A 21101-nucleotide genomic window follows, 5' to 3' on the forward strand; every position below is an offset into this window, starting at 1 on the left:
GTAGGACAAATCACCCGTAATTTAAGAAATGTTTACCTGTTATAGAAGTAAGGCCCATGCAAGTGGCTGCTATTATAACTCCCAAGACTGCAGCAGTATCCTCCAATAATATCACATTTGTACTAGGATCACGACTTTCCATTACTTAGTCATTGGGGAAGAGACAAGAAAAATAAATTTCTAAAATTTTAACTTGATACTACCAGGTAACATTTTAATAAGTATCCATTTAAAATCAAGATATAAATTAAGATAAAAGTGTATGAGAGATTATGATTTTAAAAACTTTGTTCAATGCAAACATAATTTCTTGGCTTAAATGTCAACAATAACTGATACATAAAGTTAAATTACTTTCTCAAGTTATATAACCATATAAAGAAATACCTTAGTTCACTTAAGTCAAATCCAAATATAAAGTATCCATGTTCAAATTTCTACACTACTTTTCTTTTTAATAAGGGCTGAAAGATACGTAGGAGCCACATAGGGATGATATTTAGATATATTTTGTACATATCTATTAGGAACAAAGCAATAACAGTACTAAGTAATTTTAAGCAAATAAGGGGGGTGAAACAAACTCCTGCTTTCTAAAATACATACCATACTTGTAAAATGTCATTCCTTTGGCCCGAGCATTCCTACGAAGTTCATTTACAGCAACAAGAAGTGTTGCTAAAAGAAAAGCATTCATATCAGCAAGACAGAAACTTCATGCCTCCAAACTTTAAAGATGGCATCTCAAAAGATAAACAAATAAGCACAACATTTTAAAACTAGGGTTGGCAATAAGGAAAAGTTCTATGTTAATTAGTTGTTATCAATTAATCATTATAAAATAATGAACCCCATAATTCTAAACCATAATAATTAAATACAATTACTAATAACAACAGCTTTAGTTTATTGAAGAGCTGCTATTTGGCAGCTCCACACTAACCACAATCATTTTTGAGTTTCCCAATCTTTTGAGACAGGTGGTGTTATAACCATTTTACACACTTTCAAAGATGAGGGGCCCCACAAACATATACAGTTAGGATCTGTCAATAAAAAATAATCTTAATTTTAAAAATAATGAAGGGAACATCACACACAGAAAGTTACAATGTTTCAGAAGTAAACATGAGCACAGCAGTGAATCAGGCAGTTTTATACTGATATTAGCAGTTCTCTGTCATCATACTGCTATAGAGGTGTATTTCAAAAACGTTGAAATATTTGTATCACAAGAGCCTGGCTTCTTCTGATGAACACTATTAAGTGCTAATTTTTAAAAGTTCAGTTTAGTTATGCTTTTTATACTCGCTTTCAAATGTTTTGAGTATTATGATACTCAAAAACGAAACATACTTTCCCTTTAAAATAAGTAAAATAATTATTTATCCAATTTTTAGTGAATCAGCAAGTAACGGCAATAGTAGTGGTATTGGGTTCAATTAAGGAATAACGTTTACAAAGTGAAAATTGTAAGGAACACCTCTTACCACCACACAGTTTAAAAATAACCACAAATATGGTGGGCTTGCTAAGCACTTTCATGCCACATCAGTTATTGTCCTGCATCTATCTGACTGTCACCTACTTGAGCCTATCCTAGCAGCTCAGGACACAAGAAGAAACGAGCCCTGGCCAGGATGCCATCCCATGGCAGGGCGCACTTACACACACCCCCACAGCTATCCATTACAGAAACAACCACAGTACATCATACAAAGACTTTACTCCCTAAAAGTAGAGAAAGCTTAGGTGACTATTCCCACACTTACTTTTCTTTAATCAACAGAACTTAGCAAACTATAATATGAACAGCTGAATACATATTACTACATTAAGAATAGAGACATACTTTGTGACAGTACATACCTCCTTCAGATACTAATGATCCTGCTAAAATACAATATGCCTAGAAAAGAAACATTAAAACAAAGCATAAATTAAGTACTTCCAATCACAATTGTTCATATATAAAGTCTGTAATAAACAAAAACATGAATTCAAATCTAAGCCAGACAATAAGGTTACTAATGGGAAACAACTCAAATGAGGAGGACAATGACATATGAACTCAAATATTTGATATCAGAGGTTCTAGACACCAGATACAGTAAGATCCACACCCAAACTCAAGTAACTTCTAGATTTTGCTTGGATGCCTAACACCAAGAAAATCCTGATTCAGAAAGGTAAGTAGTTACAAACAGTAACCAATTTTTGTTTTTTTGGTAATACCACATTCCCGACACTCTTCAATTAAAGATGAAGAAAAGCTTTAGTCTGGGGTGTTTAAAAAAAAAAAGTTAACCTAGCAACACATATTTTTTTATTTTAATGAAATTCAAACCAAACATCTACAGAATTTTCAACAATGTTTAGAATCCTAGGCTTTCCTAAAATAGAGATCTGAAAACTCTGCACCTAGTCCAACACTATTTTAAAAAGGGCCATAGTCTAATGGAAACCCATTTAGTTACTGAAAGGCACAAGAGCTTTTAGAAGTTTTTAAACTTATACACAACTGAAAATTTAACTAATTACCTAATCTCTAACTCCAGAGACTGCTTTGCCTCTATAAAGTGATGCTGAACAAATTAGAAGAATGCTAGGACAAAGAAGTACCCATAAAGTGGCCAAATCTTTTCAGGATGGAGGAAATACATTTGTTTCTTTTAATTATATGAAATGTATTATGGTAAGAAACTAGTCAATTAAAACTATAGAAAACTAGAGAATAACAAATAAGCCTAGTTTAATGGGCTTGTTATTAAGTAGATTTGCATGATATAACAATATATTAAAAAACTAGACAGAGTGATTCTGTCTAGTTCTGACTACAACCCAAAATAGAGAAGAAAATAGGTACAAGTATCCCCGCAATCCAAAAGGAGGTGTTATACCATCTATTCAGGCCTTGCACAGAAGGTAGCCCAAACCTGGGGCCTCTACCCACTAGACTACATTCTAGTCCGCATCCTCTAGACCACGTAAGAAAAGCTGAAATTGAGGAAGCCAAAAATGAAGATTTCTTTGGTGAAAGCTGTTGATGTGTGTATCCTGGATAGCGGATATCACAGCAAACTGTCTGATGCATACCTGAGTGATACATCTATATGCAAGCCTACTAACTGATACTGGCTGTACCAGCAGAGTAGATCACTGGGCTTGAGAAAAAACCTGCACTCCCACAGAAAGTGTGTTAAACATGTCTGTTTTAACACACAGGTCCCTAGGAGTCTTTCATAAGGAGATCTACCGCTCAAAGGGCATTCTTTCCAAATGCAAGACCACTTCAGCACTGTCTGGAACCACACCATGAGATGCAGAAGCTGAGAGGGTATGCTATGTGACCAATTTGGGCAGCCATAGCCAGAGCAGCCAAGCAGGGTAATCTCCAAGAAGTGCCCAAGAAAAAAAAAAAAAGACAGCTTTAAACATCTACAAAGGCCAGAGGAAACCAATGCAAAATAACATTGTAGTCAGTAAAGTAGTATGTTTTTATCCCCTATCCCAACCTGCAACACTGCCTAGGGAATAGGAGAGAGGAGCATGAAGCATGAAGAATAGGAGATGAAGCCCTAGAGGGGATCATACGGGTGATCACCCTGCCATCCTCCCATTCCCCCAGTGCAGGCTTCCTACCTGAAGGAAGCCCAGGATGAGGGAAAACAGAAACTTTAACTTTAAATATAGTTCCAACTTATGACTATTACATGGGTCTGGATATTTTAGTTACTGAAATGAGATTATTCTTGGGACCAAAAGTGAACAGAGGTTTTCTTGTTCTTCAACAGTAACTGGAGAAATTAATGGAACTGCCCAAGATTTTAACCAAGGAGCAGGGCTTGATAATCGGTACCTACAGAGATCTTGTTCAACATCATTGACTCTTATGGATTTAGAGGTTATGTCCAGTCACGTTCTAAAAAATAAACTACAGATACATAACCCTACATTACACAGTCAAGAAGGTATATGTCATTCCCCTTCTTTAACACCAATATGACAAAGGCCTTCTACTGTACACAATCACTAAGTCATAAAGACATCAAACTGAGGAGAAAAAAAGAGGATTACCCATAGAAGGGATTCTATTGGTTGAGGATGAAGCAATCCCATGACTCCATGGTACCAAGACAGTCCCGCACCCATCATGAAAATACCAACACCACTAATTAGTGAAGAAATATAGCGCATATTTGAAAATCCATACCTGAAAAATAGAAAAGAATATAGTTCACAAGAAATACAAATGGTTTCTTTTAAAATATTGACCTTAATAGGTCAATAAAAACGACTATCAAGATGTTATCATTTTATATTTAAGTGAGATGTTAAGTGCCAAACTTGAAAAGCAATATGGAAAGTGGAAAAAACCTGTAAGATCTTTGAAAATACATAAAAATAAAGTGAATACCATCCAATTCAGCTTTTTTCTGATCCCTTTTCCAAATAGCCTATTTTGATTTAGAGAGCTACTTTACTATTGCGTACCACAGATCCTGGTAAAATTAATCTTTTAAAAAATGCATTCAGATGTTTAATGAACAGGGTAACATTTAAATTTCCCTGTAATGCAGCTTCTAATTGAATATTTCCATCTTTTTGTGCAGCCAGTCTATGATTTATATTACCTATAATTTGATGCTAGATACAGAAGTTTACAACACATAATTTATTGCTGGTTCTGAATGGGTTAGCACACAGCAACTTTCAACTATTACTAGAACTAAGATCTTCAGTTTTCTGGGTGTTTTCATGGTGTTAAAATCTCAATTATTTTTCAAGCATGCTTTATCAATATGTATATTATTTTGTATTATTGTAAGTTCGGACACAATACTTAGTATTAAAGGTGTTCAAAAATATATTAATAACATACTAGAGGAGGAAAAGAATCACTCATTAATAAAAATATTTCCTGGAAAATTTAGTCCCAAACCCAAACTGAGTGGGACTCTTCTGAGAAATACAAATTTAAACAAGAATTCTTTTTTTTTTTTTTTTTTTTTTTTTGAGATGGAGTTTCACTTTTGTTGCCCAGGCGGGAGTGCAATGGCGTGATCTTGGCTCACTGCAACCTCCGCAATTCTCCCACCTCAGTCTCCCAAGTAGCTGGGATTACAGGTATGCGCCACCACACCCAGCTAATTTTTTATTTTTAGTAGAGACGGGGCTTCTCCATGTTGGTCAGGCTGGTCTCAAACTCCCAACCTCAAGTGATCTGCCCACCTCAGCCTCCCAAAGTGCTGGGATTACAAGCGTGGGCCACTGCGCCCGCCTTTTTTTTTTTCTTTTGAGACAGAGTTTTACTCTTGTTGCACAGGCTGGAGTGCAATGGCGCGATCTTGGCTCACTGCAACCTCCGTCTCCTGGGTTCAAGCAACTCTCCTGCCTCAGCCTTCTGAGTAGCTGGAATTACAGGCATGTGCCACCATGCCCAGCTAATTTTTCGTATTTTTAATAGAGATGGGGTTTCTCCATGTTGGTCAGGCTGGTCTCGAACTCCCGACCTTAGGTAATCCACTTGCCTCAGCCTCCCAAAGTGCTGGGATTACAGGCGTGAGACACTGCACCCAACTTTAAACAAGAATTCTTAATCAAACTGCTCTTGGAATTCCTTTTCGCAAAGATGTAATCCTGCCATGGGTAATTCCCAGTTTATAGATGTGACAATGTGACAATCAGCTCACTCAGAAAAATTTACTTTCTTCTAAAGTTTCCTCCCAAAGTAATATAGAATATATATTTACGTTAAAGTAAATTAAGATCTAAAATAAATGGTATTACTTACACTTTAGGTGATTTCAAGGAATTATTAACTTCTTATTGAAAATTTTAATTATGTAGATCTAAACTGTCCAATATGATGAGTCACAAGCCACATGTGGCAATTTAAATTTAAATAAATTAAAACTAAATATAGTTTAAAATTCAGTTCTTCAGTTGTACTGGCCACATTTCACGTGCTCAATAGTTACATGTAGTCAGCTACTACCATACTGGACAGATATAAAATATTTTCATCATTGCAGAAAATTCTGTTGGGCAGCACTAAAGTAGACTATAAAAATACCTTGAGAAGAAATCTTCACAACCAAAAATGTAAAATTTGTACCTTCTGTTTTTAAATCTTTTGTATATAAAACTTGCCAAGAAAAAAAAAATTTTTCTTAAGATGGTAAAATACTGTAATGATGTGTAATTAACACACCAGAGAGCTATTCTCTATACTAGCTTATTGACAGTTACAAAACATTCAAATATATTATTTATAGGAAAACAGTAGTATCGCTTTCAAGAAAAGAAAGGCATTTTTAAAGAACAGAGGTAGACTCCTTTACAGAAATAAAAGTGCATTTTTGGCCTTAAGATTTATGAAATTATATTACTGAAGCTAGTCTTAAAATGATGCTTGTAGAATTCAAAAGTGTTTAGATGGTTATGTTAACAGAAGCAATAGAAAAAATAATACATTCTAAAAAGTATACTCACTTTACAAATAAATAATTCTGATATATTAACAAAATACTATTTCCAAATCACAACAGGAAGATTAAAATAAGTGTGTACGTAATAGAAGTTACCATCAAAATTTTAGATTGGGCAGCCTATGAGTCTAAATCTAGAATATGTGTTTCCTTGGACCAAAATAAAACAGACCTGTAAGATCAAAATATGTGCTTTATTATTATCAAATATGGAGAAAACAAGATCTCCATGCTGTGCTACAAAGCATAAAAATAACTTAAACTCCATTTTGAAATTATACCTTGAATTTACTTTGACACAGTGGTAAGTTCTGCATTTTAGATACTACAGTGGAAGAAAGGACCAAATCTTTAACAAACTGCAGGTACATAAATGGCAGGAGATTTCTGAAATTTAGTTATTTCAATGACTTATTGCCAAAACAAACAAAAACAAAATAAAGCAATGTCCTTACGGATGAGAAGGATCTGGTGTTTGAACAGACTTACGGATGCCCAATGCTAGTAAACCCTACGAAGAAGAAGAAAAAAAGGTGAATAATCATTAGCAAGATGGAGAGTGTAATATGGTAAAGCCAATGTGGAGGGTGCAGGCTGACAGTGACAAAGAAACACTCAACATATGCATGTCCAATGGCCCAGCAATTCTGGTTTCTAGTACTTACCTTAGAAAAATAAAGATGAACTCAAAGGGGTTCAAAACACCATTGTTTATAAAGATGAGAAACATGAAAGCAACCTAAAAAAAATCCATCAATTGGGAATGACAAAATAAATGATAAACCATATATTACTTCTACAGTAGGTTAAAAAAATAGGGTTAGAGTAGAGCTTTCTATACTGACACGGATAAAGCTCCTAGACATACCATTAAGTGGAAGAAGAGAAAAAAGCAAGTTAGGAACAGTATGTACAGTACAGAACTTATGCTTTGTAGTTTTTATAAACTACATATAATGTAAAGCACAGAAAAGGTTAAAAAGAACAAGCATGTAACTATGTTTATCCCTCTGAAGAAAGGCAAAAATTAAGGTAGTCTGTAATATTTGACTTTTTACAGGAAGAATAACTTGCATAGCTGTACAAGTAAAAGATAATAAAAACTTTAAACTATATATATTGTATATGGGCACATACATTTCTATTAAAGCTGCAAAACCATGCACAGGAATTATATATCACATTCTTTTCTTTCCTTCCTTTCTTACTCACTCTCCTCTGTCTCACTTGCCTTCATCATTTCTTCTTTCTTTCATTTCCACTTAGGTGGTTTTTAAAGTTTTGTCCTTTGTTAAAGAGTTATCCACTGGAACTTCTCAATAGCATTATGCTTGTCCCTATTAAGTTCTTTCCATCCAAATTTGATGTGAATCTAGAAATCACATCATAAGACTACCTTATTAGAACTATTTGATAAAAATACAAAGCCTCTGAGTGAATTCCCTATGTAATTTTAGTTGATTAATCTGAGGCTTTTCCTTGTTTCAGCATCATATCAAATAATCAGATAAGTAAAGTTTCTAGATAATGACTTCTTCATAGATGATGTTTCCCTTAGGTTCCAAGAAATTTAATAGAAACATTTTTTCTAATAAAAAATAGAGATTAAACAAACTTGAAAATATTAATGCAAATATATTTTTAGGTCTTCACATTGGAAACCCTATCTTAAATACACAGAATATTATAAGCTTTTACCACTGGATTCCATGGGAAAAGGGAGCAAACCACCTAAAATATACATGATTTTTCAGGGAATTAAACTAAGAGAATGAGAGTAAATTCAAAGGAAGATATAACTCTCTTACACCCTGTTATAGTTTGGCTGTATCCCCACCCAAATCTCATCTTGAATTCCCACATGTTGTAGGAGGGACCTGGTGGGAGGTAACTGAATCATGGGGGCAGGTCTTTCCCTTGCTGTTCTTGTGCTAGTGAATACGTCTTATGAGATCTGATGGTTTTAAAAAGAGGAGTTTCCTTGCACAAGTTCTCTTCTCTTGTCTTGCCACCACGTATACGTGCCTTTCACCCTCTGCCGTGATTGTGAGGCTTCCCTAGCCATGTGAAACTGTAAGTCCATTAAATCTCTTTTTTTTTTGTAAATTGCCCAGTCTTGGGTATGTCTTTATCAGCAACATGAAAACAGAATAATACAGTAAATTGGTACCAGCAGAGTGGGGTGCTGCTCTATATACCCGAAAATGTGGAAGCAACTTTGGAACTGGGTAACAGGCAGGGGTTGGAACAGTTTGGAGGGTTCAGAAAAAGATAGGAAAACGTGAGAAAGTTTGGAATTTCCTAGAGACTTGTTGAATGGCTTTGCCTAAAATGCTGACAGCGATATAGACAATGAAGTCCAGGCTGAGGTGGTCTCAGATGGAAATGAGGAACTTGTTGGAAACTGCAGCAAAGGTGACTCTTGTTATGTTTTAAGCAAAGAGACTGGTAGCATTTTGCCCCTGCCCTAGAGATTTGTGGAACTTTGAACTTGAGAGAGATGCTTTAGAGTGTCTAGCAGGAGAAATTTCTAAGCAGCAAAGCATTCAAGAGGTGATTTGTGTGCTATTAAAGGAATTCAGTTTTTTTGTTTTTTGGTTTTTTTGGGGGGGCAAAGTCTCGCTGTTGCCAGGCTGGAGTGCAGTGGCACCATCTTGGCTTACTACAACCTCTGCCTCCCAGGTTCAAGCGATTACCCTGCCTCAGACTCCCAAGTAGCTGGGAATATAGGCAAGCGCCACCACGCCCAGCTAATTTTTGTATTTTTAGTAGAGACGGGGTTTCACCATGTTGGCCAGGATGGTCTCGATTTCTTCACCTCATGATCCACCCACCTCAGCCTCCCAAAGTGCTGGGATTACAGGCAAGAGCCACCGTGCCCAGCCCAGGCATTTACTTTTAAAATGGAAACACCATAAAAGTTTCAAAAATATGCAGCCTTACAATTCGATAGAAAAGAAAATCCCATTTTCTGAGGAGATATTCAAGCCAGCTGCAGAAATTTGCGTAAGTAATGAGGAGCTGAATGTTAATCACCAAGAAAAGGGGGAAAATGTCTCTAGGACATGTCAGAGACTTTTGTGGCAGCCCTTTGAATCACAGGCCTGGAGGTTTAGGAAGAAAAAGTAGTTTTGTGGGCTGGGCCTAGGGTCCCTCTGCTGTGTGCAGTCTGGGAACTTAATGCCTTGCATCCCAGCTGCTCCAGCTGTGACTAAAAGGGGCCAAGGTACAGCTCCAGCTATTGCTTCAGAAGGTGGAAGCCCCAAGCCATGGCAGCTTCGACATGGTGTTGGGCCTGTGGGTGCACAGAAGTCAAGAATTGAGGTTTGGAAATCTCAGAGGATATATGGGAAACATCTGGATGCCCAGGCAGAAGTTTGCTGCAAGGGCAGGACTCTCATGGACAACCTCTGCTAGGGCAGTGCTTAAGAGAAATGTGGGGTCAGAGCCCCCACACAGAATCGCTACTGGGGCACCACCTAGCGGAGCTGTGAGCAGAGGGCCACTGCCCTCCATACCCCAGAATGATAGATCCACTGACAGCTTGCACAGTCCACCTGGAAAAGCCACAGACACTCAAGGCCAGCCCCTGAAAGCAGCCATGAGGCGGCTACATCCTGCAAAGCTACAGAGGCGGAGCTGCCCAAGGCTGTGGGAGCCCATCTTTTGCATCAGCGTGACTTGGAGGTGAGACATGGAGTCAAAGGAGATCATTTTGGAGCTTTAAGAATTGACTGCCCCTCTGGATTTTGGACTTGCATAGGGCCTGTAGCCCCTTTGTTTTGGCCAATGTCTCCCTTTTGGAATGGCTATTATTTACCCAATGCCTATACCCTCATTGTATCCAGGAAGTAACTAACCTGCTTTTGATTTTACAGGTTCATAGGCAGAAGGGACTTGCCTTGTCTTGGATGACACTTTGGACGGACTTTTGAGTTAATGCTGAAATGAGTTAAGACTTTGGGGGACTGTTAGGAAGGCATGAGTGGTTTTGAAATGTGAGGACATGAGATTCAGGAGGGGCTGGGGTGGAAAGATATGGTTCAGCTGTGTCCCCACCCAAATCTCTTCTTGAATTCCCATATGTTGTGGGAGGGACCTAGTGGGAGGTAACTGAATCATGGGGGAGAGTCTTTCCTGTGCTGTTCTCGTGAGAGTGAATAAGTCTCATGAGATCCGATGGTTTTAAAAAGGGGAGTTTCCCTGCACAAGCTGTCTTCTCTTGTCTGCTGACATGTGAGACCTGTCTTTCACCTTCCACTGTGATTGTGAGGCTGCCCTAACCATAATTAAACTTCTTTTTTTGTAAATTGCCTGGTCTTGGATATGTTTTTATCAGCAGCGTGAAAATGGACTAATACACACCTGTACATTAAAAGTGACAGTCATTATTAATTCACATTATGTGTATATATGTATACATAGATATGTATTTATATTATTTTTAAAATATTCAATAGACATTCAATTATTTAAAAAATCCTTAATATTCAGTTGGCTGTGCAATGAAGTGTGAGATACTGTCAACTATTTTATAAACTGAATATGGACCATATTTATTAGTTCTAACAAAAATGAGACCACCCCAACCAGTTCTCCCTCAGAGGTAAGACAGAATCAGTTATATTTGATATGTATCCTTCCAGACCTTTTTCTACACATTTACAACATAATCTCTATCAGTTACATATATATAACCTACAGAGCATTTGTTTAGTTTGCAGCATAACGAACATTAACATCTAGTAGTTAAGAAGTACTGTAAATGCTCTCTACTCCATGATCACCCTTCACCTTTCTGGTGTTCCTTAAGTATCATACTATCCAGCACCTGCATAATGGTACCTCAGAAGAGCTTTCTAGTTGTTTCATGTGCATATAATCTGTTTACAGAAGACAGAAACGAACCACGTCTTCTTCTAAACACTTGCTACATTGCAAACTCAGGTGCTCAATAAATTCATCTGAGTTGATATTAAATGATATGAAGTGCATGATTTAACAGAAAAGTTTTCCAAAATGAACGGTAACAGAAATTGTAAGGCTAACAATTGTAAGTGAAACCCTGTCTCTACTGCAAATACAAAAAAAACAGCCGGGCATGGTGGCGGGCGCCTGTAGTCCCAGGTACTCAGGAAGCTGAGGCAGGAGAATGGCGTGAACTTGGGAGGCGGAGCTTGCAGTAAGCCGAGATCACACCACTGTACTCCAGCCTGGGTGACAGAACAAGACTCTGTCTAAATAAATAAATAAATAAATAAATAAATAAATAACTACATTATAATTAGAGACACAGGTCTAATTTAAAAGTTGGACGTACTTAAGTCTCTCAAGAAGTGAGGAAAAAATATGGCATAAAAAATATTACGATGAATTAAAATTTTAAAAATATTATAGATCTCGAAAAAAACAACTTTCTGAAATACAATTTCCATCTATTCAGAAAGGTCCAGTTGAAATATTTTTCATCAAAGCCTTTTTGAAAACTCTAATTGAGACATACTCTTCATCCAAGAATTTTCAAATCACTTGATATCATACGGTCTCAAACTTTCATTTACCTCTTGTCTTGTTGTTCAATCTTCTACAAAAATTCGTTTGCTTTTCTGGTTCCAAAACTAATACATTCTCATTGTAAAGACATTCAAGTAGTATAGGAGAAGAACTATTTAAGAGTCTGGAGTATATTTCGGACTGTCTTTATACATATCTGTATATACTATTTAACATTCCTTTGAGAATATTTTTGTGCTGGATTTCAAGGAGAAGGTTGTATGTACTTAAACACATGACCACAATCTATAATGCACTTTGTTTGTTTCATGAAAATTTTCTAACATGCGGACGGATGGATGGATGGATGGATGGATGGACGGACAGAATAATTTTTAAAACCTGATAGAACTTTTTTTTTTTTTTTTGAGACAGAGTCTCACTCCGTTGCCCAGGCTGGAGTGCAATGGCACAATCTCGGCTCACTGCAACCTCCAACTCCCAGGTTCAAGCAATTCTCCTGCCTCAGTCTCCTGAGTAGCTGGGATTACAGGCGCGTGCCACCACACCCAACTAATTTTTGTATTTTTAGTAGAGATGGGGTTTTGCCATGTTGGTCAGGCTGGTCTTGAACTCCTGACCTCAGGTGATCTGCCTGCCTCGGCCTCCCAAAGTGCTGGGATTACAGGCATGAGCCACTGTGCCCGGCCCTGATAGAACATTTTTAAAAACTCAAATCATCCATCATTAAGCTTTAACAATTATAAATATGTAAGCAAATATGTTTTATTTCATCCATATCTACTCCCTCATGAATATTTTGAAGTAAATTCCAAGCATCGTACCATTTCATCTTTAAATATTTTACATGAATCTCTTTAAAAACTAGGCTTTTTAGAAAATACAGCCACAAGACTATTATCAGACTTTTAAAAATCAATACTAATTCCTGGCCGGGCGTGGGGGCTTGCGCCTGTAATCCCAACACTTTGGGAGGTCGAGGCAGGTGGATCACGAGGTCAGGAGATCAAGACCATATCGAGACCATCCTGGCTAACACGGTGAAACCCCATCTCTATGAAGAATACAAAAAATTAGCTGGGCATGGTGGCAAGTGCCTGTAGTCCCAGCTACTTGGGAGGCTGAGGCAGGAGAATGGCATGAACCCGGGAGGCGGAGCTTGCAGTGAGCCGAGATCGTGCCACTGCACTCCAGCCTGGGCAACAGAGCGAGACTCCATCTCAAAAAAAATAAATAAATAAAAATAAACTAATTCCTTACTATTATCAAATATCTACTAACTAAACACATTTCCACATAGGGAGAATTTTTTTGAGGTAAAATTCACATACAATGAAATGCACAAATCCTGAATGTACAGTTTTTTTGTTTTTGTTTTGAGATGTCTAGTTCTGTCGCCCAGGCTGGAGTACAGTGGTGCCATCTTGACTCACTACAACCTCTGCCTCCCGGGTTCAAGTGATTCTCCTGTTTCAGTCTCCTGAGTAGCTGGGATTACAGGCATGTGCCACCACGCTCAGCTAATATTTTTGTATTTTTAGTAGAGACGGGGATTTCACTGTATTGGCCAGGGTGGTCTCGAACTCCTGACCCCCAGTCATCTGCCTACCTCGGCCTCCCAAAGTGCTGGAATTAGAGGCATGAGCCACTGTACCCGGCCCAAAATGTACAGTTCTGTTTGTTAACAAATACACATACCCTTGAAACATATATTCCTATGAAGACATAGAACCTTTCCATCACTCCCAAAAAGCTCCCTGTGCTGTTTTCTTCCCCCACATCAGAAGCAACTATTTTTCCAATTTTTTTAAACTATTAAAAATTAAAGTTCCTTGCTGGAGATACATCTATGTTGCCAGTCAGAAAAGTAGTTCTTTCTCTTTTATTGCCAGATAATATTCCATTGTATCAATTTGTTTATCTGCTGTACTGCTGAAAAACATTTGGGTTGATTCCAATTTTTTCAGCCATTATAAGTAAAACTGCTATAAACATTCCTTTTTTTTTTTTTTTTTTTTTTTGAGACCAAGTCACTCTTTTTTTTTTTTTTTTTTTTTGAGACGGAGTCTGGCTCTGCCGCCCAGGCTGGAGTGCAGTGGCCAGATCTCAGCTCACTGCAAGCTCCACCTCCCGGGTTCACGCCATTCTCCTGCCTCAGCCTTCCGAGTAGCTGGGACTACAGGCGCCCGCCACCTCGCCCGGCTAGTTTTTTGTATTTTTTAGTAGAGACGAGGTTTCACCGGGTTAGCCAGGATGGTCTCGATCTCCTGACCTTGTGATCCGCCCGTCTCGGCCTCCCAAAGTGCTGGGATTACAGGCTTGAGCCACCGCGCCTGGCCTAGACCAAGTCACTCTTGTCACCCAGGCTGGAGTGCAGTGGTGCAATCTCAGCTCACAGCAACCCCCGCCTCCTGGGTTCAAGCGATTCTTCTGCCTCAGCCTCCTGAGTAGCTGGGATTACAGCGACCCACCACCATGCCCAGCTAATTTTTGTACTTTTAGTAGAGATGGGGTTTCACCATCTTGGCCAGGCTGGTCTCGAATTCCTGACCTCAGATGATCCGCCCACCTTGGCTTCCCAAAGTGCTGGGATTACAGACGTGAGCCACCACACCCAGCCAACATTCTTATACAAATATTTTGGGACCATTCATTCCCACTTCCCTTGGGTAAATACTTAGAAGTGGAATTGGTGGGTCACAGGATAAGCATATGTTTATAGGACACTCCCAGATGTTTTCCAGAGTGGTTGTACCATTTTATTAATACACTCCACCAGCAATGTCTGGGAGATCTGGCTGCTCCACATCTTCACCAAAATTTGGCTGTCAGGGTTTTTACTTGTAGCCATTATAGTGGATATGCAGAGATGTCTTGTGGTATTAATATACATTTCCTGATCATTAACGGTGTTAGCACTTTTTCAGGTGTCTACTAGCCACCATTCATGTTTCCTTATTTGTGAAGTACCTGTTCAAATCTTTATCCTTAGGGGGAAAAAACTGGGTTCTCATTTTATTACTGAATCGTGGAAGTTCTTAATTCTGGATACCAGTCCCCTCTCGGAATGCTTTGTGAATATTTTCTCCCAATCTATGCCTATTTATTTCCTTAAGGATGTCTTTCAGTGAGCAAAAGTTTTTAATTTTGATGAAGTTTAATTTGTAAATCTTTTTATTTTACGATATTGTTTCTGTGTCCTATTTATGAAATCACTGCCTAACAGGTCTAAAAGATATTCTCCTAGGTTTTCTTCTAGAAATCTTCATAGTTTTAACTTTTATATTTGGACTATGATCCATTTCAAACTTGTATACAGTGTGTGACGTAGGAGTCAAGGTCCTTTTTCTCCTCATATGGATCCAATTTTTCCAACATTATTTGTTTTAAAAAGTTTCACTTCTTCACTCAACTGCTTTGATGCCTTTGCCAAAAGTCACAGGCCATGTAAATGTGGCTCTGTTGTTGGATCAATTCTGTTCCACTGATTTGTCAATCCTTATGCCAGTAACTCACTGTCCTAATTTCTATAGGTTTATAATGTCTTGAAGTTCTCCAAATTTCTTGTTTCAAGGTTGCTTTGAATATTGCAGGTTCTTTGCATGTCCATATAAATTTTGGAATTTATTCAGTCTGTCAATTGTACAGAAAAGTCTGTTCATATTATGAATGGGATTCCATTATATCTGTACATCAATTTAGGGAGATTTAACAGATCTATGACATCCAATCTACGAACACGCTATTGTATCTCTCCATTTATTTAAGTTTTAATTTCTCTCAGCAACATTTTATGACTTTCAGCGTAATGGTCTTGTATGTCTTTTGCTAGATTTATCTCTAAGTATTTAATATTGTGTGATACTACTTTACATGGAATTTATTAAAATTTCTTTCTCCATTTATTTGCTGATAGTAGAAATGCAATTAATTTCTTCATATTAACTTACTGATTTTGAATGTTAAACCGACTTTACACTCCTGAAATCTTACCTAATTATGATGTAATATCATTTTGATATGTATCATATTTATGTATTTATATAATTCAATCTGATTATATTTTAAGGAGTTCTGCATCTGTGTTCATGAGGAATAACTGGTCTGTAGGGTTTTTTCCTCTCGTAATGACTTTGTAAAATTTTGGGATCAGGGCCTCATTAAAGCAGTAGAAAACATTTCATTCTCTATTTCTGAAAGCCTGTGTACTCAGTATTGTTTCTTCCCCAAATGCTTGATAGAATACTCGTGATACTGTTACATAGGTTATGAAGGCTTCTTCCATTGTTTTCAATCTTTTTTGTCTGTGGCTTTAGTAAGAATGTTTTCTGCTGTTACATACTCAGGTTCACTGACTTTTACCTGCAGTGTCTAATCTGCTGTTAATTCTATACAGTGAATTTTTCATATCAGGTATTTTTTTTAGCTCTAAAAGTTTCATTTGGCTTATTTTTCATTTACCTGCAGTGTCTAATCTGCTGTTAATTCTATACAGTGAATTTTTCATATCAGATTTTTTTTTAGCTCTAAAAGTTTCATTTGGCTTATTTTTCATACCTTTGATTTCTCATGTTCATATTTTCCTTTCAATACATAACTGTACTTGAAGTAGCTGTTTAATATCCTTGTCTGCTAATTCTATCATCTGTTAAGCCTGCTTATGACTGATTTTTCTCCTGGTTATGAGTCAAATTTTCCTGCTTCTTATACTGGCTATTAGTCTTTTTATTGGATGCTAAACACTGTGAATGTTATACTGAGTGTTTAGATTTTGCTGCCTTTATTAAAGAATGTGAGGCTTTGTCCTGGCAAGTGATAAAATTATTTCAAGATTGGCTTGATCCTTTAGAACTTTTAGGAAAATTTGTTAGGGAGGGTTCTAGAACAGCCTTTACGTTAAGAATAATTTAGCCCTACTCCTAAGGCGAGCCTTCTACTGGCCTCGATAATGAGAACTCTCTTACCTCAGCTAGTCAGAACTTGAATGTATCCTAGTTTTGTGTGAGCACTGGGAATTAGTCAATTACTGCTCCCTGCTGGTTCTCTGCCAAGATTCATGTTCACATCTTAGACATGTGTAACTTAACATTCAGCAAACATTCAATTCAAGGAAATCCCTATGTAGACTTCTATAGCTTTTTGTCTTTGTAGCTCCCTCCTCTGTGGAACTCTGCCTTGTAAGTTCTAGCCACCTCAGACGCCCTGAACACTGATTTCTGTCTTCTCAACTCAATGAGACTGTTATTTCCCATCCTGCTCCACTATCCCAAATATGCCTTCAAGCAAAAAGCCACAGAGATCATAGAGTTCAAGTAATTTGTTTCTTATCTCTCAGGGATCATGGTGTTGTGTTGCTATTGTCCAATATACTGTCTAATTTTTTAGTTGTTTATGGCAAAAGATTAAATTCAATTCCTGTTAGTCTGTCATGGGTGAAAGCAGAAGTTCTGAACATAATATTTTGCAACTTGATTTTTTACTCAATTTATCATGGTTATTATTCCAGGTCAGTACACAGATATCTACTCATTCTTTTTAAATGCCTGAATAGCATAGAGTATGAACACTTAAACAAATAAACATTTTATTTCAATGTTTGAAATAAAAACTAATATTGAAACTAGTAACATCATACATATCTCCTTGCCATATGGACAAATATTTCTGTATTTCAACTTTCCTCGATAAGCTTACAAGAAAATAGAGATTATAAGTTATATATTTCCCCCTATCCCCTCTCCTCCCACTGCATGCCACAGTTGAATGGTAAAATTTTATAGAGACGGTATGCATTAAGTATACATTGAGTATAAAAATTAAGTTCAAGGTAAATACTTAGTACTAATGGCAAATGCTTGTCTTCTTTCCTTACTTTTATGAAGGGTTTTAATCCATCTGATTTGACAGTGAGTGAGACAAGTTCTCAGGCTTAATTTTTAATTAATATTGTTCTCCTTGCTCCTTATCTTCATATTATTTTTATCCTTGTCTTAAATATTCTTATTTTACCTGCGTCTTTCATTGAAGTTCTCCCAAATCCGTTTTTATATAACAGGACTAAAAATAAGTAAATATTCAAAAGGTATCTTCTTAATATACCATGCTCTTTAAAATGTAATAGTGATGCACACACAGAAATTTTTATTATATTCTTACAAAAGGTTTGGGTTTCTAGTTTTCACAATTTGGGCCATAGGGGGTTTAAATGGTATTTTAATTTTATTAATACAAAAACTTTTCTCCATTTGCAAAGCCAAGGAAAGTAATTCAAATTATGAATCTAATGTGAAAGCATTTTAACCGATTACATATGATTTTACATCTTTATTCCAAAAGCTTAAATTCATGGACTATTACAGTCATTGAGAACTCATATTCAGAGACCAGATTTCTGCTCAGTGACTGATAATGTTATACTTCACATTCCATTGTCAGAGGTTCTTAAAGCGTAACAACCTGCTTTAAAATACTATGATTAAATTTCTATGCACTTCATTGCTGAAAAGTAAACTTTTATTTTCTCCCACAAGCCAACTACTGGAATCATTCAGTTTTAAAATAGATCAACTTTTAGATTAAAGCCTAAAACTATTACTTCAAAATTGATTTATAAAAAAGCTTTAGTCCTCACCTGATTACAAGTATCAGATAATGAGTGTATAGCTTCTGAGAACATACTTGCTGAACCGGTATAAATCCAGGCAAGAAATTTAAAGAAGCAGTTTAATCCATTGCTAGAAGAGAAAGAGAAAACAATTTAGCATAGGTTTGGATAAAAATTTAAGCCAAAAGCATACTCAATCGGCTGTATATACCTCTATACTAGATTCTGTTGAAAGTAAAATGAGGCTAAGCACAGTGGCTGACACCTATAATGCCAACATTTTGAGAGGCTGAGGTGGGAAGATGGCTTGAGGACAGGAGTTCAAGACCAGGCTGGGCAACAAAGTAAGACCCCATCTCTATAAAAATTTTTTTAAAAACTTAGTCTGGTGTGGTGGTACACACCTGTAGTCCTATCTACTCAGGAGGCTGAGTTGGGAAGATCATCTAAGCCCAGGAGTTCGAGGCTATACTACACTCCAGCCTAGGCAGCAGAGTGAGACCCCGTCTCTAAAAAACAACAACAATTGCAACAAAAACGAGTACAATTAAAAGAATCCCTAGCCTTAAAAACTTTCTGTTTAGGTAACAAGAGTAAAAATTTGAAAAAATATAAATTATGTACTGTTAAGAGGCATGCTATGTGTAAACAAATTACTTAAGTGTACTTTGAAGACTGGTGAGAAAAGAGGGTCTTCTATATTTGGACAAGATAAAATTTAAAAGACAATTATGTGTTTTAGGTAGATAAAAGCAGATGTGCACCTGATACTGTCCAGTGGGCCAGTATCAAAGGCAAGATTTCAGTGAAAGTCTGTTTACTTAAGGGGGCAGATGCCAGAGGTGACTCTAAGCATTCTCAGAGTCATACTAGAAGAAGCTAGATGCCAAAATAAACAGTTAACTCTGAGGAAGCTAGCTGCTCAGATACCAACAGTAATGACTAATATGATTTATCTCAGACGTTATGCTAGTGAGTTACCATGTTATATTACAAGTCTGTTATACAAATATTAATACCCCCATTTTACAAATGAGAGAACTGTATGTCCCCTTTTAGCTACCCTTTTCCCATCTCCTCCACCTCAGATAACTTCTTAAAAACATCATATTTATTCTAGCTGTCAGTTTTCATCTTGTCAATATCACTCACTATTCCATACTACTAAATTCCTAGAAACATTTTAGTATTTCTCTTAACTTCCTGGGAGCATCTGACACTATTTTCTTCCTTTTTAAAACAATGTTTATTTTATTTATTTTTTAAATGTATAATTTAAGTTTTGGGATACCTGTGCAGAATGTGCAGGTTTGTTACATAGGTATACATGTGCCATGGTGATTTGCTGCACCCATCAGCCCGTCATCTACATTAGGCATTTCTCCTAATGCTATCCCTCCCCTAGCCACCCACCCCCCAATAAGCCCCAGTGTGTGATATTCCCCTCTCTGTGCCCATGTGTTCTCATTGTTCAACTCCCACTTATGAGTGAGAACATGTGGTGTTTGGTTTTCTGTTCTTGTGTTAGTTTGCTGAGAATGATGGTTTCCAGCTTCATCCATGTCCCTACAAAGGACATGAACTCATCCTTTTTTATGGCTGCATATTATCCCATGGTGTATATGTGCCACATTTTCTTTATCCAATCTATCATTGATGGGCATCTGGGTTGGCTCCAAGTCTGCTAGTGTGAATAGTGCTGCAATAAACATACATGTGCATGTGTCTTTATAGTAGAATGGGACTGCTGGATCAAATGGTATTTCCGGTTCTAGATCCTGGAGGAATCGCCACGCTGTCTTCCACGATGGTTGAACTAATTTACAGTCTCACCAACAGTGTAAAAGTTTTCCTATTTCTCCACATCCTCTCCAGCATCTGCTGTTTCCTGACTTTTTAATGATCGCCATTCTAACTGGCGTGAGACAGAATCTCATTGTGGTTTTGATTTAAATTTCTCTAATGACCAGTGATGATAAGCATTTTTTCATGTTTGTTGGCTGCGTAAATATCTTTTTTGAGAAGTGTCTGTTCATATACTTCACCCACTTTTTGATGCAGTTGTTTGTTATTTTTTCTTGTAAATTTGTTTAAGTTCCTTGTAGATTCTAGATATTAGCCCTTTGTCAGATGGATAGATTGCAAAAATTTTCTCCCATTCTACAGGTTGCCTGTTCTGTTCACTCTGATAATAGTTTATTTTGCTGTGCAGAAGCTCTTTAGTTTAATTAAATCCCATTTGTCAATTTTAGCTTTTGTTCCCATTGTTTTTGGTGTGTTAGTCATGAAGTCTTTGCCCATGCCTATGTCCTGAATGGTATTGTCTAGGTTTTCTTCTAGGGTTTTTATGGTTTTAGGTCTTATGTTTAAGTCTTTAATCCATCTGGAGTTAATTTTTGTATAAGGTATAAGGAAGGGGTCCAGTTTCAGTTTTCTGCATATGACTTGCCAGTTTTCCCAACACCATTTATTAAATAGGGAATCCTTTCCCC

General features: G+C 37.1%; 1 protein-coding gene across 2 annotated transcripts in view; it reads right to left on the reverse strand.

The window, feature by feature from the left end:
- Nucleotides 1-21101, reverse strand: part of SLC30A9 (solute carrier family 30 member 9) — a 109113-nt gene that overhangs the window by 24371 nt on the left and 63641 nt on the right. For both annotated transcript variants that reach the window (XM_008017529.3, XM_038008588.2), the window contains exons 9-14: nucleotides 18637-18739; nucleotides 6947-7002; nucleotides 4078-4213; nucleotides 1870-1909; nucleotides 607-678; nucleotides 37-144 (exon numbers count right to left, since the gene is read on the reverse strand). In XM_008017529.3, the coding sequence (XP_008015720.1) occupies nucleotides 37-144; nucleotides 607-678; nucleotides 1870-1909; nucleotides 4078-4213; nucleotides 6947-7002; nucleotides 18637-18739 (515 nt within the window). The remainder of the gene's footprint in view (nucleotides 1-36; nucleotides 145-606; nucleotides 679-1869; nucleotides 1910-4077; nucleotides 4214-6946; nucleotides 7003-18636; nucleotides 18740-21101) is intronic.

The sequence above is a fragment of the Chlorocebus sabaeus genome, chromosome 27 (assembly GCF_047675955.1).
Source record: "Chlorocebus sabaeus isolate Y175 chromosome 27, mChlSab1.0.hap1, whole genome shotgun sequence".
Lineage (NCBI taxonomy): Eukaryota > Metazoa > Chordata > Mammalia > Primates > Cercopithecidae > Chlorocebus > Chlorocebus sabaeus.